The 24,290-nt window shown below is 42.6% G+C and overlaps 1 protein-coding gene across 1 annotated transcript in view; it reads right to left on the bottom strand.

The window, feature by feature from the left end:
• Window positions 1-6,173: 6,173 nt before the first annotated feature.
• cadps2 (Ca++-dependent secretion activator 2) overlaps window positions 6,174-24,290 on the bottom strand; it is a 347,960-nt gene continuing 329,843 nt past the window's right edge. The window contains exons 29-30 of the mRNA XM_047345888.1: window positions 10,673-10,777; window positions 6,174-8,718 (exon numbers count right to left, since the gene is read on the bottom strand). Coding sequence (XP_047201844.1) covers window positions 8,548-8,718; window positions 10,673-10,777 — 276 coding nt within the window. The 3' untranslated portion in view covers window positions 6,174-8,547. The remainder of the gene's footprint in view (window positions 8,719-10,672; window positions 10,778-24,290) is intronic.

The following is a 24,290-nucleotide window of genomic DNA, read 5'->3' as shown; positions in this document are numbered from 1 at the left end:
ATGATCGGTGTCAGAGCTTGGTCCGCATTGCTGGCAGTAAGTCGGACTTGTTTCCGGTGAGGGTTGGACTCCACCAAGGTTGCCCTTTGTCACCGATTCTGTTCATAACTTTTATGGACAGAATTTCTAGGTGCAGCCAAGGTCCTGAGGGGATCCGTTTGGTGGCCTTAGGATTGCGTCTCTGCTTTTTGCGGATGATGTGGTTCTATTGGCTTCATCATCTTGTGATCTACAGCTCTCACTGGAGCAGTTCGCAGTCGAGTGTGAAGCGGCCAGGATGAGAATCAGTGCCTCCAAGTCCAAGGCCATGGTCTTGAGCCGGAAAATAGTAGAGTGCCTTCTCCAGGTTGAGGGGGAGGTCCTGCCTCAAGTGGAGGAGTTCAAGTATCTCGGGGTCTTGTACACGAATGAGGGAAAAATGGAGCGAGAGATCAATAGGCGGATTGGTGCTCCGTCAGCAGTGATGCGGGTGCTGTACCGGTCTGTCGTGGTGAAGAGAGAGCTCAGTCAAAAAGCAAAACTCTCGATTTACCGATCGATCTACGTTCCTACCCTCATCTATGGTCATGAGCTTGGGGTCATGACCGAAAGAACGAGATCACGGATACAAGCGGCCGAAATGAGTTTCCTCCGTAGGATGTCTGGGCTCTCCCTTAGAGATAGGGTGAGAAGCTCGGTCATCCTGGGGGGACTCAGAGTAGAGCCGCTGCTTCTCCATGTCGAGAGGCGCCAATTGAGGTGGCTCGGGCATCTGGTTAGGATGCCTCCTGGATGCCTCCCTGGTGAGGTGTTCCGAGCATGTCCCACTGGGAGGAGACCCAGAGGAAGACCCAGGACACGCTGGAGGGACTATGTTTCCCGGCTGGCCTGGGAACGCCTTGGGATTTCCTCGGATGAGCTGGCCCAAGTGGCTTGGGAGAGGAAAGTCTGGATCTCTCTGCTTGGCTGCTGCCCCCGTGACCCAATCCCAGTTAAGCGGAAGAGAATGGATGGATGGCTGGATGGATGTATATAAAAGGTCTACACATCCTTGTTAAGGTTTAAGGTTTTTGTGATGTAAAAACATGTGACCAAAATAAATCATTTCAAAAGGTTTCACCATCCTAACCTCTTGTGGACTAATTTGCCTTAATAAACTTTCGGTCTCAATACAGCCTATTGTCATTCGTAACCCACTGTTGATGGTAATTCCACACATATCAAGGGTCATATTGCTGCCATCTAGGGGCAAAATTATACCAAAATAAGCTCAGTTCTGCTGGCTGACATACTAAATACCTAAAGTTCACTAGGTACGTCTAAATAGTATGTCTAAATTCAAATTAACAAGGTGTACATAATTTAGTATATGCTTCACAGCAAAATAATTATTGTTTTTTCTTTAATCGTAAAAGAATATAGGCAGTAGGGAGTTAATGTGATACAACCTTCAGAACTGAACTGAAAAAAACAACAGAAAAGCTGAATAAGTTAGAACAAAGATAATGTTGTAGAACCTTTTATAACGGGGGATGTGGCAGTCTTCAAACCTATGTTAAATAGGAATCAACACACACGTCCCATAATCAGAAGTGGCTCTAATTAAGTTTCTCCCAAAAACACATAAGAAATGTTTTGATGATAACAAAGTTGAACTTTTTGGACACAATTCCAAAAGTTATGTTTAACGGGTTTGGCATCTTTAGAGATTTGAATTATCAAGCAAGAACACTCACACCAGGAAACATTCAGAAACACAGAAAAAAATCTGTTAAACCTTGGATTTAAGTTCCTCATCAACTTTTCTAAACATCAAAAACGCTATGTCATACATATCGTTAGCTTCATAGCATAATTGCCTAGGTCATATAAGCAAAATTATGACTTAGGCAATTATGTTATGAGGCTAACGATTTCAATGTTTGTTCATATCTACAACCGTTAGAGATTCAGAAACATCACAGTAGAAAAATAATTACACACAAAATCACATTTTGTACATTCCCAAGAGGTTATGATGATGTTCAATAGCAGAGGAAGTCTAACAGCTCAATATGTGCAAAGCAGATACTATTGGAGGCTGGGATGAAATAATACACACTGAATCTGAACATTAAATTAAGACACTTCTGTACAATAAGAGACTATCACCGACCTCAGGTATGCTGAACAACAAACAATCTATAAACTGTTTAAAGAACCAAGATACATTGTTAAATCCAGGCGGATGATGTGGTCCTGCTGGCCCCCTCTAGCCAAGACCTACAGCATGCGCTGTGGCGGTTCACAGCCGAGTGTGAAGCGGCTGGGATGAGGATCAGCTCCTCCAAGTCCGAGGCCATGGTTCTCAACTAGAAAATGGTGGCTTGCCTTCTTCAGAATGGAGGGGGGTTTCTGCCTCAAGTGGAGGAGTTTAAGTATCTCGGGGTCTTGTTCACGAGGGAGGGAAGAATGGAGCAGAAGATCGACAGATGGATCGGTGTGGCTGCCACAGTAATGGGGCGCTGTGCCGGTCCGTTGTGGTGAAGAGAGAGCTGAGCCAAAAAGCGAAGCTCTCGATTTACCGGTCGGTCTACGTTCCTACCCTCACCTATGGCCATGAACTTTGGGTCATGACCAAAAGAACGAGATCCCGGATAAAAGCGGCTAAATGAGCTTCCTCCGTAGGGTGGCCGGGCACTCCCTTAGAGATAGGGTGGGGAGTTCTGCAATGCATCCAGGAGGGGCTTGGAGTAGAGCCGCTGCTCCTCCACATCAAGAGGAGCCAGTTGAGGTGGCTCGGGCATCTATACCGGATGCGTCCTGGACACCTTCCTCGGGAGGTGTTCCAGGCACGTCCCACCAGGAGGAGGCCCAGACAACGGCCCAGGACACGCTGGACGGAACTATGTCTCTTGGCTGGCCTGGGAACTCCGTGGGCTCCCCCCGGAGGAGCTGGAGGAGGTGTCTGGGGAGAGGGACGTCTGGGCGTCTCTGCTGAGTCTGCTGCCCCCGCGACCCGTTTTCGGATAAAGCGGAAGACGAAGAGTACGAGTACAAGATATTTTGTAGTTGACTTAAATGTGCAACTAGAACATCATGACTAGATCCTCTCAAGTTTACAAAGTGTCCGTAACCAGAAATCACAATCCAAGCTTTCCATTCAATCCATGCTTCCATTTTCCTTTCGCTTTGCTACTGGTACTCCTGAATTTCCCCACTGTGAGACAAAAAATTATATTTCTCTGCTATTCTATTAAAGCACTTAGGATTACCTTGACCTTATCTGAAGTGATTTATTTGGTAAACCAATCAACTGCTAAAAAAGCCACATATCTGCTTCAACATGTTCTTGATATGACTACTGTGCTGACAAAAATACATTATACAAACATACATAATACATAATAACCTATTAATAATTAGTTCCTTACAAATAGCAGGTCCTTGTTGACAAATTGCTACCATGATACTGTGTCTTTTTTATAAGAGAAACAAAACGTTTTAACAGTTCACTATCAGAACCAGTTCTGTTCACACAAATTAAAACTGAAATCATTTGTTCATAATACACCACTGAAAAAAAAAATCCAAACTAAATTTGCAGTTCGTGGGTGAACAGCTTCTTCTTTTTTAAATCTGGCAACATGTTGGTGTGTGACATCATCCTGTAGTCTTTCCAGCCTGTCTGTTATCCTATTCACATTTGACTCATTGTCTCCTGTTTTCTGTGTTTCTATTAGCTGGATTTTAATCTGGCTTTTTCCCAATAAAACCCCCTCTTGTTCTCATTTTGATATTTTTGTTGTCAAACAGAATCACAATCACTTACAAAGCACAACAAGAATAATGCTGTGCTTAAATTTTTTTTTTCAAAGAATAACATCAGCTGACAAAATTGCCACTCACCTGAATTAAAGATGTTTGTTCTATTATTTTGGCAAAAACTCCATGTCTGATAGTCAAAGTAATACAGAAGTAAGTGTTGCTTTCTCTCTGTTCTCCTTTAGGCCCCTTTTCCACTAGTATATCAGCACAGCTCGACTTTGCTCTCTTCGGTTATTAGGGTTTTCCATATGTAAAGGTTACTTGGCACCAGCTCCTTTTTGTAGTGCCTAATTGGCCGGGGTTCCAAGACATCTGAGTCGAGCTGATCCAACGTCTGAGGGCTGTTGGTCACTGATTGGCTAAGGGGTGGTGTCGCTGGTTGTGTCACTAGAGCAAATCCATTGATGGCTGCTTACAGGTACCAGGAAACACCAAAGGAATGTTGTGAGAAGCTTAAAGTGCTGTAAATCAATTACTGGACCATCAAGGACCACAACAGACAGAGTGGTTTCATCAAATGGATGCCATTTATGGGCACCAACCTGTGAGCAGTGAGGGGGAGAGTTGATTTAACTTAGCCGCTGCCTTACTGAATTCCACTATGGATGATGGTGATTTGTGATTTTAAGCATATGTAAGTCTTTCCATTGGTGGTGAGCATTCTTTGAATGAACAAAGATATTGCAAAAGTAACGCTGTTGTCTCCTGCATGAAAACATTAAGAATGCTAGTTAGCATCAATGCAAACTCTGTGCTTTGCAAGGATTTTTCGCTCGCTGTCTCTTACAAATGTTGCAATTATGTGTTGTGTGTTGTCGTGGAAAAAAACTTATATTATCGAAGTACTGTAATGTAAGAATCAATGAGTGAGGTTTATTAAAAGAATCTTGATCAAGATAAGAACACAGTTCTAGTTCAAAAAATGTTGGCGCAGTTCTTTAATTCTAAAGACAGAGTGGTGTGAAAAAGTTTACAAAGAGTAGCAAACTAACTTCTCAGTAAGTTATTATGAGAACCAGCTTGTTGTTAGTCTATTCTGTTACAGCTGCACAACCAGCTCTGACAGGTGACCTTCACAGTAGTAGAAGCAGAATCACACAAGCATAATAAAATAAAGAAATAATAAAACCATAAATTCACAATCATCAGATTATTATTATGGAAAGCTAAATTTAATCCATTAGACTGAAGGAGGTTTAAGTAAGAATCAAATTGCTCCATCACAGCGTACATTTAGGCTGAGTAGGTTTTTTCATTCCAGAATCGCTTTCTACAGGGGTTGGACAATGAAACTAAAACACCTGGTTTTAGACCACAACAATTTATTAGTATGGTGTAGGGCCTCCTTTTGCGGCCAATACAGCGTCAATTCGTCTTGGGAATGACATATACAGGTCCTGCACAGTAGTCAGAGTGATTTTAAACCATTCTTCTTGCAGGATAGTGGCCAGGTCACTACGTGATACTGGTGGAGGAAAACGTTTCCTGACTCGCTCCTCCAAAACACCCCAAAGTGGCTCAATAATATTTAGATCTGGTGACTGTGCGGGCCATGGGGGATGTTCAACTTCACTTTCATGGTCATCAAACCAATCTTTCACCAGTCTTGCTGTATGTATAGGTGCATTGTCATCCTGATACACGGCCCTGTCTTCAGGATAGAATGTTTGAACCATTGGATGCACATAGTCCTCAAGAATGGTTCGGTAGTCCTTGGCAGTGATGCACTCATCTAGCACAAGTATTGGGCCAAGGGAATGCCATGATATGGCACCCCAAACCATCACTCTGGGCATGGAACAGTCTGGGTGGTACGCTTCTTTGGGGCTTCTCCACACCGTAACTCTCCCGGATGTGGGGAAAACAGTAAAGGTGGACTCATCAGAGAACAATACATGTTTCACATTGTCCACAGCCCAAGATTTGCGCTCCTTGCACCATTGAAACCGACGTGTGGCATTGGCATGAGTGACCAAAGGTTTGGCTATAGCAGCCCGGCCGTGTATATTGACCCTGTGGAGCTCCCGATGGACAGTTCTGGTGGAAACAGGAGAGTTGAGGTGCACATTTAATTCTGCCGTGGTTTTATGTTTTTTGGATACAATCCGGGTTAGCACCTCAACATCCCTTTCAGACAGCTTCCTCTTGCATCCACAGTTAATCCTGTTGGATGTGGTTCGTCCTTCTTGGTGGTATGCTGACATTACCCTGGATACCGTTGCTCTTGATACATCACAAAGACTTGCTGTCTTGGCCACAGATGCGCCAGCAAGACATGCACCAACAATTTGTCCTTTTTTGAACTCTAGTATGTCACCCATAATGTTGTGTGCATTTCAATATTTTGAGCAAAACTGTGCTCTTACCCTGCTAATTGAACCTTCACACTCTGCTCTTACTGGTGCATTGTGGAATCAATGAAGACTGGCTACCAGGCTGGTCCAATTTAGCCATGAAACCTCCCACACTTAAATGACAGGTATTTCAGTTTCATTGTCCAACCTCTGTACATGCGAGGGGTATTCTTTCACCTGTCTTAATTTGGACCCTCCAAGCTCCCCTGCTTTTGCCCCATTTATGGCTTCAACACTGCCAGTTCAGACAAAACCATACTCTTCAGTGATAGCACCTTTATATCAAGGAATTCTGTGCCTTATTGACATCTGAATTTCCTGATACTACGCTGGTAATAAATGGAATTTAATTAGTTTTAATTAGTTTTAACCGACTATTTTATGGTTCATAATTTTCTTGTAGCATTTCATTTCTCATAAAGTCTTTGTAATATGGACAAAACTAAAGTTTATTGTCAAAATTCATAGTGAGATTCATGTTTGGGCTCAGGGCTGGGAAGGCAACTGAATGTTTTTAGATCTGCAGCTGCACAAATCTTCTGCACACAGTGATGCTGACTCCAAAAATAAGCCCAGATGCTCCTGTAGTCTGAGCCGTTAGCTAGATTCCACAGAGCAATGCCCATCTCTTATTTAAGGACATACATTCAGTGAGAGTCATGAGTTGCTGCAAACATTTGTTTGATAGACATCCTGAAGTTCTGCACTTCCCTGAACCCTGGAACAAAAACCCACCACTGGGAGGCTCTGGTAAACACCCAGACTGATGGTTTGCAGCCATAAATTTGCTACAGGACAGCCCTCTGAAATACACACAGCATACATGTTAAGATAACTAATTAACCATTAAATCGTACGCTGGGCTTATTGTGTATAAGACCACCATAACAAGCTAGCATCAGGTATCATTAGTTTACCCTCACACGTCATCTAGCTCGTAACAACCGGTTTGATACTGCTCCAAGGCTTCTCTCTCTCCTACACTTATCCAGTGTGTTTCATCTTGCCGCTACCATCTTCTTTTACTTGGAATCTGGCTAAATGCCATACACTGAGCAGCAGGAAGCACCATTGCTTCCATTTCCGCCATTGTTGCGTTTAGTTTGTATCACATACAACTCATATAACATTACTTTTCAAACTCTGGGCCACCTTGCTGTGATGACACTACCTACATTGAGGTGGTATTCAATTGTAATGGAAAATGACCTGAACCATCTAGAGTTGAGTAGAGCCGAGTTGAGTAGGTACAAATGGAAAAGGGCCATTAGCTTGCAAGCTTAAACCTGGACCCACTGGTACTATGTCATACTGGGACTTCGTACACAGCAGCAAGCTGTTGTGGCTTTTATGGCTAAGTCACCTGCCTTCAAAATCTCCAGTACAGTTTAAAGTAAAAGGAATTTTATTTATAAAGATTGCCACAAAGGCTTGACCACCAATAACAAATTGGCACATGCACAGTGCTTTGTTTAAAGAAATACTGTTATTCTTTTTAAACTTTTTATTGTTAATGTAGCAATAACTCTTGCACTTTAATTGCCAAAATTGCTCGCATTTACATATTTTTAATGTTTGTCTTGTCCACTATGATGTGCTGCTGCCTTTCTTGGCCCAGTCACCCTTGTGATAGAGATCTTGATCTCCATGAATCTTTTATCTGGTTAAATAAAGGTTAAATAAAAAAAAGTAAAACACAGCAGACAGCTATGTTTAAAGCAGCTATTCACTATCAGTAACAGAGCTGTAACAGAGAAGTGCCTTTGAATGTATCACTCTGCAATAAACATGTAACTATAAACTTCCCTTTATGGATCATTTTGTCATTCACATCACTAAAGTTGTTCAAGTGAGATCACGGGCTGTGTGTACTTTTAGAACACGAAGCCCTGCAAAGGGAGGTTCCCCTAAATGGAGCTGAGCTCTGCGTTATGGTCACCATGCCTGATGTTCAAATACAGGATGTAGTGTTATGTACCAATCTCAACATGTTATTATCTGTGTCAGATTCTGCTGATCAAATTATTTTCTTACGTTTTCTGCTAAGATCTGTTAGGATCACAGTTAAATTGAACAATGTAAAAAAAAAAAGGAAGCTTTAGAGATCATCATCTTGACAGACTGGCAACATTTTTGAGAACAACATGGACATTTCTGTTTTGTCTTAAAAGGATCCAAAACAAGCAGATTAACATTAGAATAACCTTTTTAGATGCTAACACATGACAAACAGTACACATCTTTTTTCCATTCTCTGAATTAATTTTGTTGAATTTTGTATAATCATTAATAGTATTTCCTGCTACATAAAGTTTTGTGTGAACTACTAAATAAGCATTAGACAAAGTTGTTAAATGTCAGAGAGGATGCTCATGATTCTGTGTGAAAGGACAAGGTGTGTTTGGGTTTAGCTGTCCTCTTCATCGCTGTCTCTCATGCTGAAGCCCTGGAGGCCATTGCCTGCCTTGACTGCTGCAGTGGCCTCCTCCACCGTCAGCCGGTTGTAGATGGTCTCGTAGCTCTTGTTATTGAGTGTGCCATCCAGCACACCCTGTAGCCTGAAGTCACGGTAGGTCTTCTGATAAGGCACAAGGAAGGAAGATGGGTAAATAGGCAAAGGAAAGAAAGGAATGTGGAAAGCAGAATCAGGCAGCTGTTATTCACTGTGTGAAAGGATAAAGGCTGGAAGATGAAGGCTGAAGGACGCTCACAAGCTTTTTTTGTGTCAAACCAGGAAGGCAGACTGAAGTGTCTCAGCTCGCTACTAAAAGTAAAAATCACTATTATCATTCCTTTTCTCATTGGTTTCTACTTAAACTAACAAACTATGAAAAGACAAAAAGCATTTGAGCAGTTTTTGCTTTCATCTCCCGCACCTCTTCACACTGCTGCTTTCAAGGACACTTCAGTGCGGTTTTATTTGTGTAATTTGTTTCTTCCCTGTCTCCATTGTCAGTTGTGACTTATTTTTCCATGAACTGCTCAAAATGAAGAGCCACTATTTAGTCACACAAAGATCCAGGGTTTGAACATCTTGTCTGCTGAGGCTCCTCTGTGTTTCTATACTTCCCTCCTGTCTTCACATTTTATTCCAGTGAGCTCCACTGTCCTCACACTGCAACCAAATATTGGATTAACTGAGGTATTTACAAACCGACCATATGTATGAATGTGTTTTCAAATAGCAGTATCTCTAATGTGAGTTCTGTGATGGACTGCTTGCCTTCAAGTACATGTCTCTGGTGGAATTCTCAGCGATATCCTCTTTAGCCCACTGCTGAAGCCGTGGGATGATGAGAGTTACCATTTTAGATTTATTTTAATTTCATTGTGGCTAACTGCTGCTCTTTAGACCTTTAAATTAACTTACGCTTAAAGGGATTGTTGACACTTCTTGAAGTGGGGTAGCATAGAGAGGTTTTGAGTAGCCAGTGCATTACCTGTAGTGCAAAATGCTCAGCATTCAATTTGTATAATTAACCCCATTTCAATAATTGTCAAAAAATTACCTCAAGCTGCTTCCAGTCTTAATACAGCCAAAATGCCATTTGATGCATATAAATTGTTGACCCAGTTAATGTGTCCATAATAACTGCATGATGACAAAGTAAGGCAGTGCAAACATCAACTCTTTGATAGAAACTGTGAACTACTTGTCTCTAAACATAACTAAATAAACTATATAAATTTAAAGCTATGCCCAGCAGCTTAGGTGTACCACCATGTTGCAGCCTGTAACAAGCTGGGAGGTTTTTGTTCTCCCTGACCATTGCAGTGGTAGGTAAAGCTGAAAAAACACAAATGTTTTTAATTTAGTTGAATGTTGCTTTGTTTAAACAGAATCAGGATTTTTTTCAAGGAGGAATACCCACACTATAGTTGTTTGAAAGCAGCTGCAGTTCAAACCATTCCCTGAAAGGCCAAATTTCAGTTAAAGTTTCTCAGTTTGACTGAAGTCAGAGAGAGGACATCATCATCAGTTTCACATTTTGAGCAGAAAACAAGCAACTGAACAGATAGTTTAGTGATATTAAACATGTCTATGTGGCGCAGACTTTGTGAGGAAAAAGAACGGGAGAATGACAATTGAATCAAAAATTTCTATTAGCTTCATTTAATGAAGCTAATAAATGAATGAGAACTAGTTCATGTTGGAAGTGTGACATTGGTTCAAATTGTTTAGAAAGGGAGAAACAAAGATGTTTTAGCCTCTGTGAGCTGATCTTAGAACTAGTTTTTTTGGATGAACTTACACTGCACTGTAAAACCTTCTGTATAATTTTTAAATTTTGTTTTAAGATGGTAAAAACCCATATTGGTCTTAGGCCTACTTGTACAAGCTGTTAGCTTCAGCTCTTGAAAAACCTTGGAAATTTACGTTTAAAATGCAGAGAGTTAAGAGTGTCCATGCAGACATCTTTTGCATGGAAGATACTACTCATCAGCTGCTCATAAGCGCTTCATCGAAGACAAACTTTCCTTTTTATAGGAGAATAGAATTAGTTTGCTTTCATTTACATGACTCTTTTTACCTTAACAATTTTGATGAGTACTTTAAGCTGGTAAATGTGGAGCTGCAGGTCCAGTCTGTCAGTCAGCCAAACACACACAGCCCTCATGGAGCTTGCATACCATTGCTGTAAGAAGCAGAAAAAGCACACAGAAGAAGACAGGTTTTTCATCTAAAAGAAAACAGGGCTGGCATAACAAATTTACCAAAATGCTCAGTTTGAAACCTGATCATTGATGAGTCTCATGGCTAACAAGATGTCAAGGATTATTACATCCATTTTAGTTGCCGATCAGCAGAACAAATCTTGTTTGTAACTCATCGAACACAGGTTTTCACGGACAGTTCAAACTAACACCAATAATGGTCATAATTTTGCAGGTAAAGGTTTTTAGAAAATTATGCCAATCTTCTAAACAAAAAAAAATCATAATCACTACTACTACTATAACTTCAATATAGTAGATTATTATCAGACAATGATGATAACCTTTGAAGAGTCTGTTCCAATTTTAATTTCCCCATTGTCACAAAAAACACAGATGAGGGCAGTAATTTTGTTTCTTCCCCTTCACAAACTGATTCTTTTGTTCATAGTGTTACTTTCTGTAGCCACCCTGAAAAAGAAGGTAATTATTCATAGGAGGCTGGCTTCCTGGTTTAATTCAGAGCTGCGTACTTTAAAGCACAACTTTAGAAAACAGGAGAGAAAATTGCGCTCTACATACCTAAAGGATTCCTACTTAATCTGGAAAAATAGCCTACTGTTGTATAAAAAGAAACTTCACCAAGCTAGAACAGCTTATTTATTATCATTAATTGAAGAGACCAAGAATAATCCTAGGTTTCTCTTTAGTACAGTTGCTAAACTTACACAGAGTCATAGCTCTGTTGATCCATCCATTCCCTTAGCTCTCAGCAGTCATGACTTTATGGGATTCTTCCAAAATAAAATTGATTCTATTAAAAAGAAAATAATTTGCATACTCCCGAAGAGGATTACTTCATCCTCACTAAGTGAGACAGCATTGGAGGTAACTGTAGAACCTGATCTGTGTTTGGACTGTTTTGATCCTGTGGAGCTTCCTGAGTTATCAGAAATATTAGCTTCATCTAAACCTTCAACTTGTATGTTAGACCCAATCCCAACCAAATTATTTAAGGAAGTGTTCCCTCTGATTACCAGTCCCATTTTAAAAATTATTAACCTATCCTTAGTAAATGGATATGTTCGTTCGTTCGTCGTCTTCCGCTTATCCAGGACCGGGTGGCGGGGGCAGCAGACTCAGCAGAGACGCCCAGACGTCCCTCTCTCCAGACACCTCCTCCAGTTCCTCCAGGGGGAGCCCAAGGCGTTCCCAGGCCAGCCGAGAGACATAGTCCCTCCAGCGTGTCCTGGGCCTCCTCCCGGTGGGACGTGCCTGGAACACCTCCCGAGGAAGGCGTCCAGGAGGCATCCAGTATAGATGCCCGAGCCACCTCAACTGGCTCCTCTCGATGTGGAGGAGCAGCGGCTCTACTCCGAGCCCCTCCCGGATGGCCGAGCTACTCACCCTATCTCTAAGGGAGTGCCCGGCCACCCTACGGAGGAAGCTCATTTCAGCCGCTTGTATCCGTGATCTCGTTCTTTCGGTCATGACCCAAAGTTCATGGCCATAGGTGAGGGTAGGAACGTAGACCGACCAGTAAATTGAGAGCTTTGCTTTTCGGCTCAGCTCTCTCTTCACCACAATGGACCGGCACAGCGCCCCCATTACTGTGGCAGCTGCACCGATCCGTCTGTCAATCTCCCGCTCCATTCTTCCCTCACTCGTGAACAAGACCCCGAGATACTTAAACTCCTCCACTTGAGGCAGGAACTCCCCTCCAACCTGAAGAGGACAAGCCACCCTTTTCCGGTCGAGTACCATGGCTTCGGACTTGGAGGAGCTGATCCTCATCCCAGCCGCTTCACACTCGGCTGCGAACCGCCACAGCGCATGCTGTAGGTCTTGGCTAGAGGGGGCCAGCAGGACCACGTCATCCGCAAAAAGAAGAGACGAAATCCACTGGTCCCCAAACCAGACCCCCTCCGGCCCTTGGCTGCGTCTAGAAATCCTGTCCATAAAAGTTATGAACAGTACCGGCGACAAAGGGCAGCCCTGCCGGAGTCCAACATGCACTGGGAACAGGTCCGACTTAGTGCCGGCAATGCGGACCAAACTCCTGCTCCGCTCGTACAGGGACCGGATGGCCCCTAATAAAGGGCCCCCGATTCCATACTCCTGGAGCACCCCCCACAGGGCATCATCATGTTGTAGGGCGTGTCAACCATGACAGCCCTACAACATCCTCAACGTGCTAAATGGATATGTACCACAGGCTTTTAAAGTAGCTGTAATTAAACCTTTACTTAAGAAACCTTCGCTTGATCGAGATGACTTAATAAATTACAGAGAAAATAGTTGCTAATCAAATGTGTGAGCATTTACACAGCAATGATCTGTTTGAAGAGTTTCAGTCAGGTTTCAGAGCTCATCATAACACTGAAACAGCTCTGCTGAAAGTCACTAAAGATATTCTTATGGCCTCAGATAATGGACTTGTGTCTGTATTTGTCCTGTTAGATCTCAGTGCTGCATTTGATACAGTCGATCACAATATTCTCTTAGAAAGGCTGGAATATGCTGTAGGGATCAGGGGAACAGCATGAGGCTGGTTTAAATCTTTTTTGTCTGACAGATTCCAGTTTGTTCATGTAAATGGTAAATCATCTTCAAGCTCCAGGGTTAATTGTGGAGTACCACAGGGTTCAGTACATGGGCCAATTCTCTTTACTATACATATGCTTCCAATAGGTAAAATTATCAGGCAGAATGGGATACATTTTCACTGTTACGCTGATGATACTCAGCTTTACTTATCCATGAATCCTGATGAGCCCAACCGGTTAGATAGACTACAAGCATGTCTTGAAGACATAAAAACTTAGATGACTTTAAATTTTCTGCTTCTAAATTCAGACAAGACAGAAGTTGTCATCTTTGGACCGGAGTCTTTAAAAAAGAAACTGCTTAGTCAATCACTTAACCTGGATGGCATTAAATTGACCTCCAGCAATAAAGTAAAAAACTTTGGTGCTATTTTTGACCAGGACATGTCATTTAAATCCCATATTAAACAAATTTCTAGGATTTCCTTCTTTCACCTCCGGAACATTGCCAAAATTAGAAATATCCTGTCCAGGAGTGATGCTGAAAAACTAGTCCATGCATTTGTTACTTCAAGGCTGGACTATTTTAATTCTTTACCGTTATGCCACTGTAATGTACTTTTCCTATTATGTCTCTTCTTTTTTTTTCACATACAGCACTTTGAATTGTCTTGCTACTGAAATGTGCAATATAGATAAACTTGTCTTGCCTTCAATTAATCAAAATGGGCAGGACATGTCATTCAAATTCCATATTAAACAAGTTTCTAGGATTTCCTTCTTTCAACTCCGGAATATTGCCAAAATTAGAAATATCCTGTCCAGGAGTGACGCTGACCCTTTAGTTATCAGGCTCCTCTCCTGTGGAACCAGCTCCCAGTTTTAGTCCGTGAGGCAGACACCCTGTCTACTTTTAAGGCTAGGCCTAAAACGTTCCTTATATATAATTCATATACAGTGGGGAGTATTTGATACACAGCAGTTTTTGTAGGTTTTCCCATCAATGCAAAGCATGTAGAAGTCTTTAATTTTTTTCATAGGTACTCCTTAACTGTGATTGACGGAATCTAAAACAAATATCCAGAAAACCCCAATGTGGGATTTTTAAGTAATTAATTTCCTTTTTATTGCATGAAATAAGTATCTCATACATCAGAAAAACAAAACTTGATATTAGGTACAGAAATCTTTGTTTGTAATTACAGATATCAGACATTTCCTGTAGTTCTTGATGAGGTTTGCAGCAGGGATTTTGGACCACTACTCAATACAGATCTTCTCCCGATCCTTCAGATTTTGGGGCTGTTTCCGGGCAACACACCTTCAGCTCCCTCCAAAGGTTTTCGATTGGGTTCAGGTCTGGAGACTGGCTAGGCCACTCCAGGACCTTGAGATGCTTCTTACGGAGCCACTCCTTAGTTGCCCTGGCTGTGTGTTTCGGGTCGTTGTCATGCTGGAAGACCCAGCCACGACCCATCTTCAATATCCGTACTGAGGGAAGGAGGATGTTGGCTAAGATCTCCTGATACATGGCCCCATCCATTCTCCCCTCAATACGGTGCAGTTGTCCTGTCCACTTTGCAGAATAGCATCCTCAAAGAATGATGTTTCCACCTCCGTGCTTCACGGTATGGATGATGTTCTTGGGGGTGTACTCATCCTTCTTCTTCACGGCGAGTGGAGTTAAGACCAAAAGGTCCTTTTTTTATCTCAACAGACCACATGACCTTCTCACAATCTTCCTCTGGATCATCCAGATGGTCATTGGAAAACTTCAGACGGGCCTGGACATGCGCTGGTTTGAGCAGGGGGACCTTGCGTGTGCTGCAGGATTTTAATCCATGGCGGCGTAGTGTGTAATTAATGGTCTTTTTTGAGATTGTGGTCCCAGCTCTCTTTAGGTCACTGACTAGGTCCAGCTGTAATTGAGTGTGTGGACAGGTGTCTTTTATGCAGATAACAAGTTCAAACAGGTGCCGTTAATACAGGTAATCAGTGGAGAACAGGAGGGCTTCTTAAAGAAGAACTAACAGGCCTGTGAGAGCCTGGATTCTTATCAAATATTAAGTTTTGTTCTTCTGATACATCAAATACTTATGTCATGCAATAAAATGCTAATTAATAACGTAAAAATTACACAATGTGATTTTCTGGATTTTTGTTTTAGATTCCGTCACTCACAGTTGGATCAGCATCTGGAGAAGATCTGTATCTGGAGAAGATCTGTATGGAGGAATGGTCCAAAATCCCTGCTGCAAACCTCATCAAGAACTACAGGAAATGTCTGATATCTGTAATTACAAAGATTTCTGTACCAAATATTAAGTTTTGTTTTTCTGATGTATCAAATACTTATTTTATGCAATAAAAAGCAAATAGTTACTTAAAACTCACGCAATGAAATTTATGGATATTTGTTTTAGATTCTGTCACTCACAGTTGAAGAGCACCTATGATAAAAATTAAAAACTTCTACATGCTTTGCAAGTGGGATAACCTGCAAAATCGGCAGTTTATCACATACTTTTTCTCCCCGTTGTAGTTAGAGTAGCTTAGGTTATCCTGAGGTATCTCTGTAGTTATGCTGCTATAGGCTTAGGCTTCCGGAGGAAATAATGACCATTTTCACTCTCTCTGCTACGTTCTCATATTACTCTCCAATTTTGCATTAATTGGTGTTATTTCAGCTTTTAGCTTTATGTTCTCTCTTAGTTTTTTCTCTTTTTCTCTTTCTAGAAGCTACACCTGGCCTCACTCTGTGTTTAGCTGTGACACATTCCTAGAAGGGCATCGGCCAAACTGCTGCTGCCAACAACTTAATGCTCACCTTCTACAGATGATACACTTGGCCCTGTCTCTCAGTGTTTAACCCTGTCTCTCCTAGACATGGCTACTGGCTGAGCTTCTACTGGAACTAACGGTATGTGCTCTCGTTCATCGTCTAGACTTGAAAACTGGCTCAGAGTTCATCTGCTTAGCTGACTTTCTCTCCTAGATGAAGCCACTAAAGGAGCTACAATCATTCATGTTTAAATTTTCTTTCCCATAGAAAGTACTCCTGGATCAGTGCTTCTGTGTTCTTTTTGTGTCTCTACTCTGTTCTCTCAAACCCCCAGTCGGTCGTGGCAGATGGCTGCTCACACTGAGCCTGGTTCTGCTGGAGGTTTCTTCCTGTTAAAAGGGAGTTTTCCTCTCCAAAGTCACTACATGCATGCTCAGTATGAGGGATTGCTGAAAAGACAATGCAAGCAACTCTCCACTGTCACTACATGCTCATCCAGGAGGAGTGAATTCTGCAAGTCACTGACTCGATGCAATCTGCTGGCTTTCATTAGATAGAAAAACGTTTCAACCAATTTAAATAATAAACTGAATCCGACTGCACTGTTTGATAATTAGAATGTATTTACCTGGCTTGAAATTTCTTTGATCAGGGTAAAATTAATATAGGGATTAAACATTTAAGCTATTGTGCAGCAATTAATTCGAGATAAAAACCATTAAAGCACATTCTTGATAAAAAAACATGCTTAAGCCTGTTTGTGAAGTCAGGTCACTATAAGTAAATAGTCTGAGGAAGACCTATAAGGTCAATGCTGCAGTATTCCTTGTACAGGTGCCAATATCCCTGAGATAAAAGCTATACTGCATTCTGTAAATGTAGTTACAGATGTTCAGTCATTCAAGGGCAGTCATTGTGTGAATGCTGAAGGCATTCATACAATAGAGATCCTGTTTCTCTTTATCAGTGAGAATGCATTCACCCAATCCTCTTTGCACCAGTCCCTCACGGTTCCCCCTGCAGGTGGTGGGCCCACTGGGGGATGGCCTCGCGCCTCTCGTTCGGGCCTGGCCCGGCCGGGTGCCGCGAGGAGCAACCCGGCCACCAGGCGCTCTCCGACGAGTCCCAACCCCAGGCCTGGCTCCAGGGTGGGACCCCGGCTCTGCCGTACCGGGCGATGTCACGTGCCTCGATATTTTGGTCCTCATGAGGGATTCTTGAACCACTCTTTGTCTGACCCATCACCTAGAGCCTGTTTGCCATGGGAGACCCTACCAGGGGCATTTAGGCCCCAGACAACATAGCCTCTAGGATCATTTGAGCACTCAAACCCCTCCACCACATTAAGGTGGAGGTTCAAGGAGGGACTCCATTATTCTGAGGGGGGACTTCAACGCCCACGTGGGGAACGACAGTGACACCTGGAGAGGCGTGATCGGGAGGAATGGCCTCCCTGATCTGAATCCGAGTGGTGTTTTGTTATTGGACTTCTGTGCTAGTCAAGGATTGTCCATAACGAACACCATGTTCAAACATAAGGGTGTCCATCAGTGCACTTGGCACCAGGACACCCTAGGCAGGAGGTCAATGATCGACTTTTTTTGTCGTATCATCAGACCTTCGGCCGCATGTTTTGGACACTTGGGTGAAGAGAGGGGCTGAGCTGTCCACTGATCACCACCTGGTGGTGAGTTGGATCTGCTGGACGAGGAGAAAGCCGGACAGACTTGGCAGGCCCAAGCGCATAGTGAGAGTCTGCTGGGAACGCCTGGCGGAGCCCTCGGCCAGGGATGTATTCAACTCCTACCTCCGGGAGAGCTTCGAACAGTTCCCAGGGGATGTTGGGGACATAGAGTTCGAGTGGAACATGTTCTCCGCATCTATTGTCGATGCTGCTGCCCGTAGCTGCGGCCGCAAGGTCTGTGGTGCCTGTCGCGGCGGCAATCCCAGAACCCGGTGGTGGACACCGGCAGTAAGGGATGCTGTCAAGCTGAAGAAGGAGTCCTATCGGCTGTGATTGGCTTGTGGGACTCCTGAGGCGGCTGACGGGTACCGTGAGGTCAAGCGTGCTGCGGCCCGGGCTGTGGGCAGAGGCAAAAACTTGGGCCTGGGAGGAGTTTGGTGAGGCCATGGAGAAGGACTACCGGATGGCCTCGAAGCGATTCTGGCAAATCGTCCGGCGCCTCAGGAGGGGGAAGCAGTGCTTCGCCAACACTGTTTATAGTGGGGGTGGGAGACTGCAGACCTCGACTGAGGACATTATCGGGCGATGGAAGGAGTACTTCGAGGATCTCCTCAATCCTGCCATCACGCATTCCGTGGTGGAAACAGAGGCTGGGGACTCAGAGTTGGACTCTTTCATCACCCAGGCTGAAGTCATCGAGGTGGTTAAAAAGATCCGCCGTGGCAAGGCTTCGGGGGTGGATGAGATCCGCCCTGAGTACCTCAAGTCTCTGGATGTCGTAGGGCTGTCATGGTTGACACGCCTCTTCAACATTGCGTGGCGGTCGGGGACAGTTCCTCTGGACTGGCAGACTGGGGTGGTGGTCCGCCTTCATAAGAAGGGGGAGCGGAGGGTGTGTTCCAACAACAGGGGGATCACACTCCTGAGCCTCCTTGGTAAAGCCTATGCCAGGGTATTGGAGAGGAGAGTCCGGCCGATAGTCGAACCTCGGCTTCAGGAGGAGCAGTGTGGTTTTCGTCCCGGCCGTGGAACACTGGACCAGCTCTATAGCCTCTACAGGGTGCTCGAGGGTTCATGGGAGTTTGCCCAACCGGTTCACATGTGTTTTGTGGACCTGGAGAAGGCATTCGACTGTGTCCCTCGTGATGCCCTGTGGGGGTTGCTCCAGGAGTATGGAATTGGGGGCCCTTTATTAAGGGCCATCCGGTCCGTGTACGAGCGGAGCAGAAGTTTGGTCCGCATTGCCGGCACTAAGTCGGACCTGTTCCCGGTGCATGTTGGACTCCGGCAGGGCTGCCCTTTGTCACCGGTCCTATTCATAACTTTTATGGACAGGATTTCTAGACGCAGCCAAGGGCCGGAGGGGGTCTGGTTTGGGGACCGGTGGATTTCGTCTCTTCTTTTTGCGGATGATGTGGTCCTGCTGGCCCCCTCTAGCCAAGACCTACAGCATGCGCTGTGGCGGTTCACAGCCGAGTGTGAAGCGGCTGGGATGAGGATCAGCTCCTCCAAGTCCGAGGCCATGGTACTCGACCGCAAAAGGGTGGCTTGTCCTCTTCAGGTTGGAGGGGAGTTCCTGCCTCAAGTGGAGGAGTTTAAGTATCTCGGGGTCTTGTTCACGAGTGAGGGAAGAATGGAGCGGGAGATCGACAGACGGATCGGTGCGGCTGCCACAATAATGGGGGCACTGTGCAGGTCCGTTGTGGTGAAGAGAGAGCTGAGTCGAAAAGCAAAGCTCTCAATTTACCGGTCGGTCTACGTTCCTACCCTCACCTATGGCCATAAACTTTGGGTATTGACCGAAAGAACGAGATCCCGGATACAAGCGGCTGAAATGAGCTTCCTCTGTAGGGTGGCCGGGCACTCCCTTAGAGATAGGGTGAGTAGCTCGGCCATCCTCATTTTCATTCATTTCAATAACAAAAATCTGATCCGATCCCAAGCCCTTTGACCATCTTGATTGGAGGCAACTACATGGTGGCCATTTTGTGTGTGGCACTTAAACAACATGTACTGCTGTTCTAACAACTAGACAACAGTGATTAAATTTAAAAGGCAATTTCATAGACTTTGGCATATAGGCTGTTAGCACATCAGAACCTAGAACGGAGCAAATCTCCATCAGAAACTTGTATAAATCTCAATCAGAACCATATACAAACACCCATCAGAACCATGTACAAACTCTATCAGAACCTGGAACAAATCTCCTTCAGAACTGGACCCAAACTCCATCAGAACAAGTTAGGGACCCTCCACCAGAACCAGGTCCACCAGAACCAAGAGGAAATCCCCATCAGAACTTGGTAGAAATATCCATCAGAACCAGTTAGGAACTGTCCATTAGAACCAGGTCCAAACTCAATCAGAACCAGAAAGAAAACTCTATCAGACCCAGACCCAAACTCCATCAGATCCAAGAGCAAATCCCCATCAGAACCTGGTAGAAATATCCATGAGAACCAGTTAGGAACACTAACAGAACCAGGTCCAAATTTATCAGAACCAGTAAGAAAGCACTACTCTGTGACTTATGATGGTAAGACCATCTTCATAAGTCCCAGGGCAGCAACAAAACAGCAGCCACTTGATATCAGGTGCTTAAACAGCTTATACTGGTGTTCAAATACCTGAACAAGAGTGAATCATTTTAAAGGACAATTTCATACACATTTGCTGTACTAAGCATTATGGATGGACTGAGTTAATATTAGCCAACATGCTAGTTTTACTATATTAACATTTAGCTAGCCTTAGCATTTTAGCTAATTTCAGCTTTTACACTGCTTTTTGCATACTAGGAGTAAATCAATGTCAGCCTTCATTATAGTGATAGCCAATATTAGCATCTCTCTTTCTATCCTTTCTACTTCTGTCCCTTCCTTTTCTTGTCCCTCTATTTCTCCTTTCTGCCTCGTTCTTCTCTTTCTATTCTTTTTGCTTCTTTCCCCCTTTTTCCTTTTTTCTCTTTCTATCCTTTATGTTTCTTTCTCTTCTCTCTCCTTTCTGCTTTTATCTTCTTTCTGGCTTGTTCTCTTTCTTGGGTTCTTCAGCTAATTACTGCTTATTGTTACTTTTTCAAATTTCTTCAACATCTTCTGCTTCGTTCATTGTGCAGAATGCATTCTCACGTGCCGTTTCACAGAAACAGCAATTTTTCTAGTTCTTGTTGCTTCCGTACACTTTTTGATTCGCTACTCCTCCTGCATACTTTGTGCTATTTCAACCGTTCAAATTTTACAATATTCAGTCCTTTCAGGACATTCCGGCTATGACTTTTGGTATTTATAACTTATATACTTTTTAAAATATTCAGCTTTTTGTGTTTTTTTTGCTCCCATTGAAATGAATGGGAAACCTCAAACATTCTGCTAAAAATTCACTGTTTTTGCCATTTAACTACTTCCGCATACTTTCAGCTAGAAACACCATTCAACTTTTAAAATGCTTTCACAGCCCTCTGCTATTATTGTATAATTAAATTTTTTGATATCTTTTACAGTTTTTCTACAATTTGGATTCAAACTTTATTACAACTTTTTCAGATTTTTTGTTTTATAATGTAATCCAATGACGGAATTCTTCTGTTGCTAGAGTGTACACTGTAGATTTTTGAATAACCTGAAAAAGAACGAACAAACTCTCTTCACTCGCTCAATTTTCACTCTACCTATACAAATTATGTATCAAAACGTAGGTTGCTCTTTCGCAATTAAAAAAATGTCACCCTCATTGATGTGGGACAAACAGTTGTCCGGCAACACGCCCCAAAGCAACGCAAAGTCAAGACACCTTAAATAGGAAATCTATAGGAATTTCAGAAAAAATCTGAGCAAAAAATCCTTAAAGTCACATGTTTTCGAATCGCCGCCTCTCATTAACCGTTCAAGGTAGAGACATGAGCCTTGTGCAGGTTTATCTTCAGACCTTGCTGGCGCTCGCCGTGAAGGAATTCTTTTGATACCTTTTATCGTTTTGTCATAAAAAAGGTTTGTTTAGGAGTACCAAATCTGTCCTTCCCAAAATCGTTTGAAATTTCAAAATTTCTAAATTATCCACTTTTCTACACTGTCACATCTCCAACACAGATTTATGTAGACATGTGAAAATCTCCAGGATTGTTCACCCATCCCTGCTGATACCTACGGTCCAAAAAGTATTTGGATACCTTTTATCGTTTCCTCGTGAAGTAGGTTTGTTTGACAGTGAAATATTCACCTTCACTCAGGTTAAAAATGGTCAAAATGATCCACTTTTTCACAGGGTCACACCTCCCAGACAGATTTTTGTAGAAAATTGAGAAACTCCATGATTGTTCACCAAGGCCTGCTGATTAATACAGTGCATGAATTAAATTGATAGCCGTTATAGTTTCCGAAGTATTAGACGGTGTTCGAGAGCATGTTCAGGCATTTTTGTGTTTTTCTCCTTTTTTCCCATTTTTTCACCTAGTGTTGTGCCTTTATTATTATATTTTTAACAATAATTTGTTAATATTCTCGTTCCCCTGTCCGTTTTCAGAAAAACGGTGCAAGAATGACGTTGATAGCCCTTACGGTTTCCGAGTTATGGGCAGTAGTTCGGGAGCATGTGCCACCATGTTATGAAGCCAGGCCATGATGAGATACAAAGTGTGTTGCTGCGTGAGTGAGAAACAGCAGCTGTTGGGCGCTCATTAATTACCATAGCAACAGAACACAGCTGCCAGTGAACTTATGTAACCTCAGACAAAGAATGGCTCTGAGAATGAGCCCAGGGCAGAAGCATCCATGAGTGATCACAATAAGTCAGTCATAGCTGACAGCCACACTAGACTTTCAAAATAAGACCTACACATACTCTACAAAATAAAAGCCTTTTTTTCACACTGAACATCAACCTTCCACATTTACAAATTATTTTTTTAAAGCTGATAATAGCATACACAAAGATTTCAGCCGAGCAAGAAGGTTCTATATGACTAATGGAAATAACCCAGACTTGAAAGGACAACCCTGCTAGATTTTGAAAATAAGACAAAACATGCTCTACAAAATAAAATCCTTTACATTTTAAACTATAGAAAATTGCAGCACTGGGCTTCACACTAATGTTGGAGCTCATCCAGTGTAGGAAATAGGACCAGGTCAGCCCTTTAAAATAAGGATTACTAAATTTTCAAAATAAAAGCCTCAATCTTTAATAGTTACTAGTGATTATTTAAGCTGATAATAGTATACATAATGATTTTAGAATAGTAAGCAGGTTCTACGTAACTAATGAAAGTAACCCAGACCTGAAAGGACAACCACGCTGGATTTTCAAAATAAGACAAAACATGCTTTACAAAATAAAAGCCTTTACATTTTAAATTATAAATAATTGCAGGACAGGGCTTCACACTACTGTTGGAGCTCACCCAATGTTGGAAATAGGACCATGTTGGCCTTTTAAACTAAAGCTTACTGAAACATTCAAAATTAGTAGTAATTTTTTAAGTTGATAATAGCATACATAATGATTTTAGAATAGCAACAAGGTTCTTTATATGTAGTGGAAGTACGCCAGACCTGAAAGGACAACTATACTGGACTTTCAAAACAACACCTAGACATACCCTACAAAATAAACGTCTTCATATTTCACACAGCAATAATTGCAGCATTGGTCTTAACACTATTGCTGGGACTCTGTGATGGAAATGGATATACTTTATCCTTTCGAAATAAACTCACGGATATTTACAAACTAAAAGCCTCAACATTCCTTTGTTGGGGCCTGCCATTGCAATGAAGGGAGAACAGTGAGTGGCCTGACTCCCATGCCATTGCCTGGTGACACCTATTACTACACATCTCTAAACTGGACTCTTTATTTATTGGCAACAGCCAAAGCAATGCAAGGATGCATGATTACTGGTGAAACAAGAACATGTCTAGATAGATATCTTAACCTTCTACCCTCAATCACGATGGACACCGTTCTGTTGGTTTGGTTTTGTACCTCAGCCACGCAACCTTTGGCTCTGGTCCGAGAAGCACGCATCAAGAGGCAGGCCCCATCTAAATGTCTTCAGAAATTTTCTAGTTTATTATTATTATTATTGTGTGAATGCTGAAGAGTGAATAATTTTAAATGGCAATTTCATAGACTTGTGAATATAGGCTGTAATACGTATTGGCATTTTAGCTAATTTTAGCTTATATATTGCTTTTTGCATGGTAGATGAGTTAAATTAATATCAGCCTTCATGCTAGTGATAGCCAATATGCTAATGTTAGCATTTTTGCTTCTCTTTCTCCTCTCTTCTCTCTTAGCTGAAGAACACTTTTGCGTTTTTCGGCAATTTCTTGTTTGTTTTTGTGTTTCTTCACTGTATTTGTTGTTAGTTCATTTGTTCTGAAATTTCTACTATTTCTTATGTATTTTAGCACTGACTTCAACTTCTTAGGCTATATTTTTGCTTCAGTCTATGCTTTTTCAGCTCATCTATGGTAGCTCTT

This window comes from Girardinichthys multiradiatus, chromosome 2, assembly GCF_021462225.1.
Source record: "Girardinichthys multiradiatus isolate DD_20200921_A chromosome 2, DD_fGirMul_XY1, whole genome shotgun sequence".
Classification (NCBI taxonomy): Eukaryota; Metazoa; Chordata; class Actinopteri; order Cyprinodontiformes; family Goodeidae; genus Girardinichthys; species Girardinichthys multiradiatus.
Note: the sequence above shows the minus strand (reverse complement) of the source record. Positions and strands in the feature narration are given on the sequence as shown.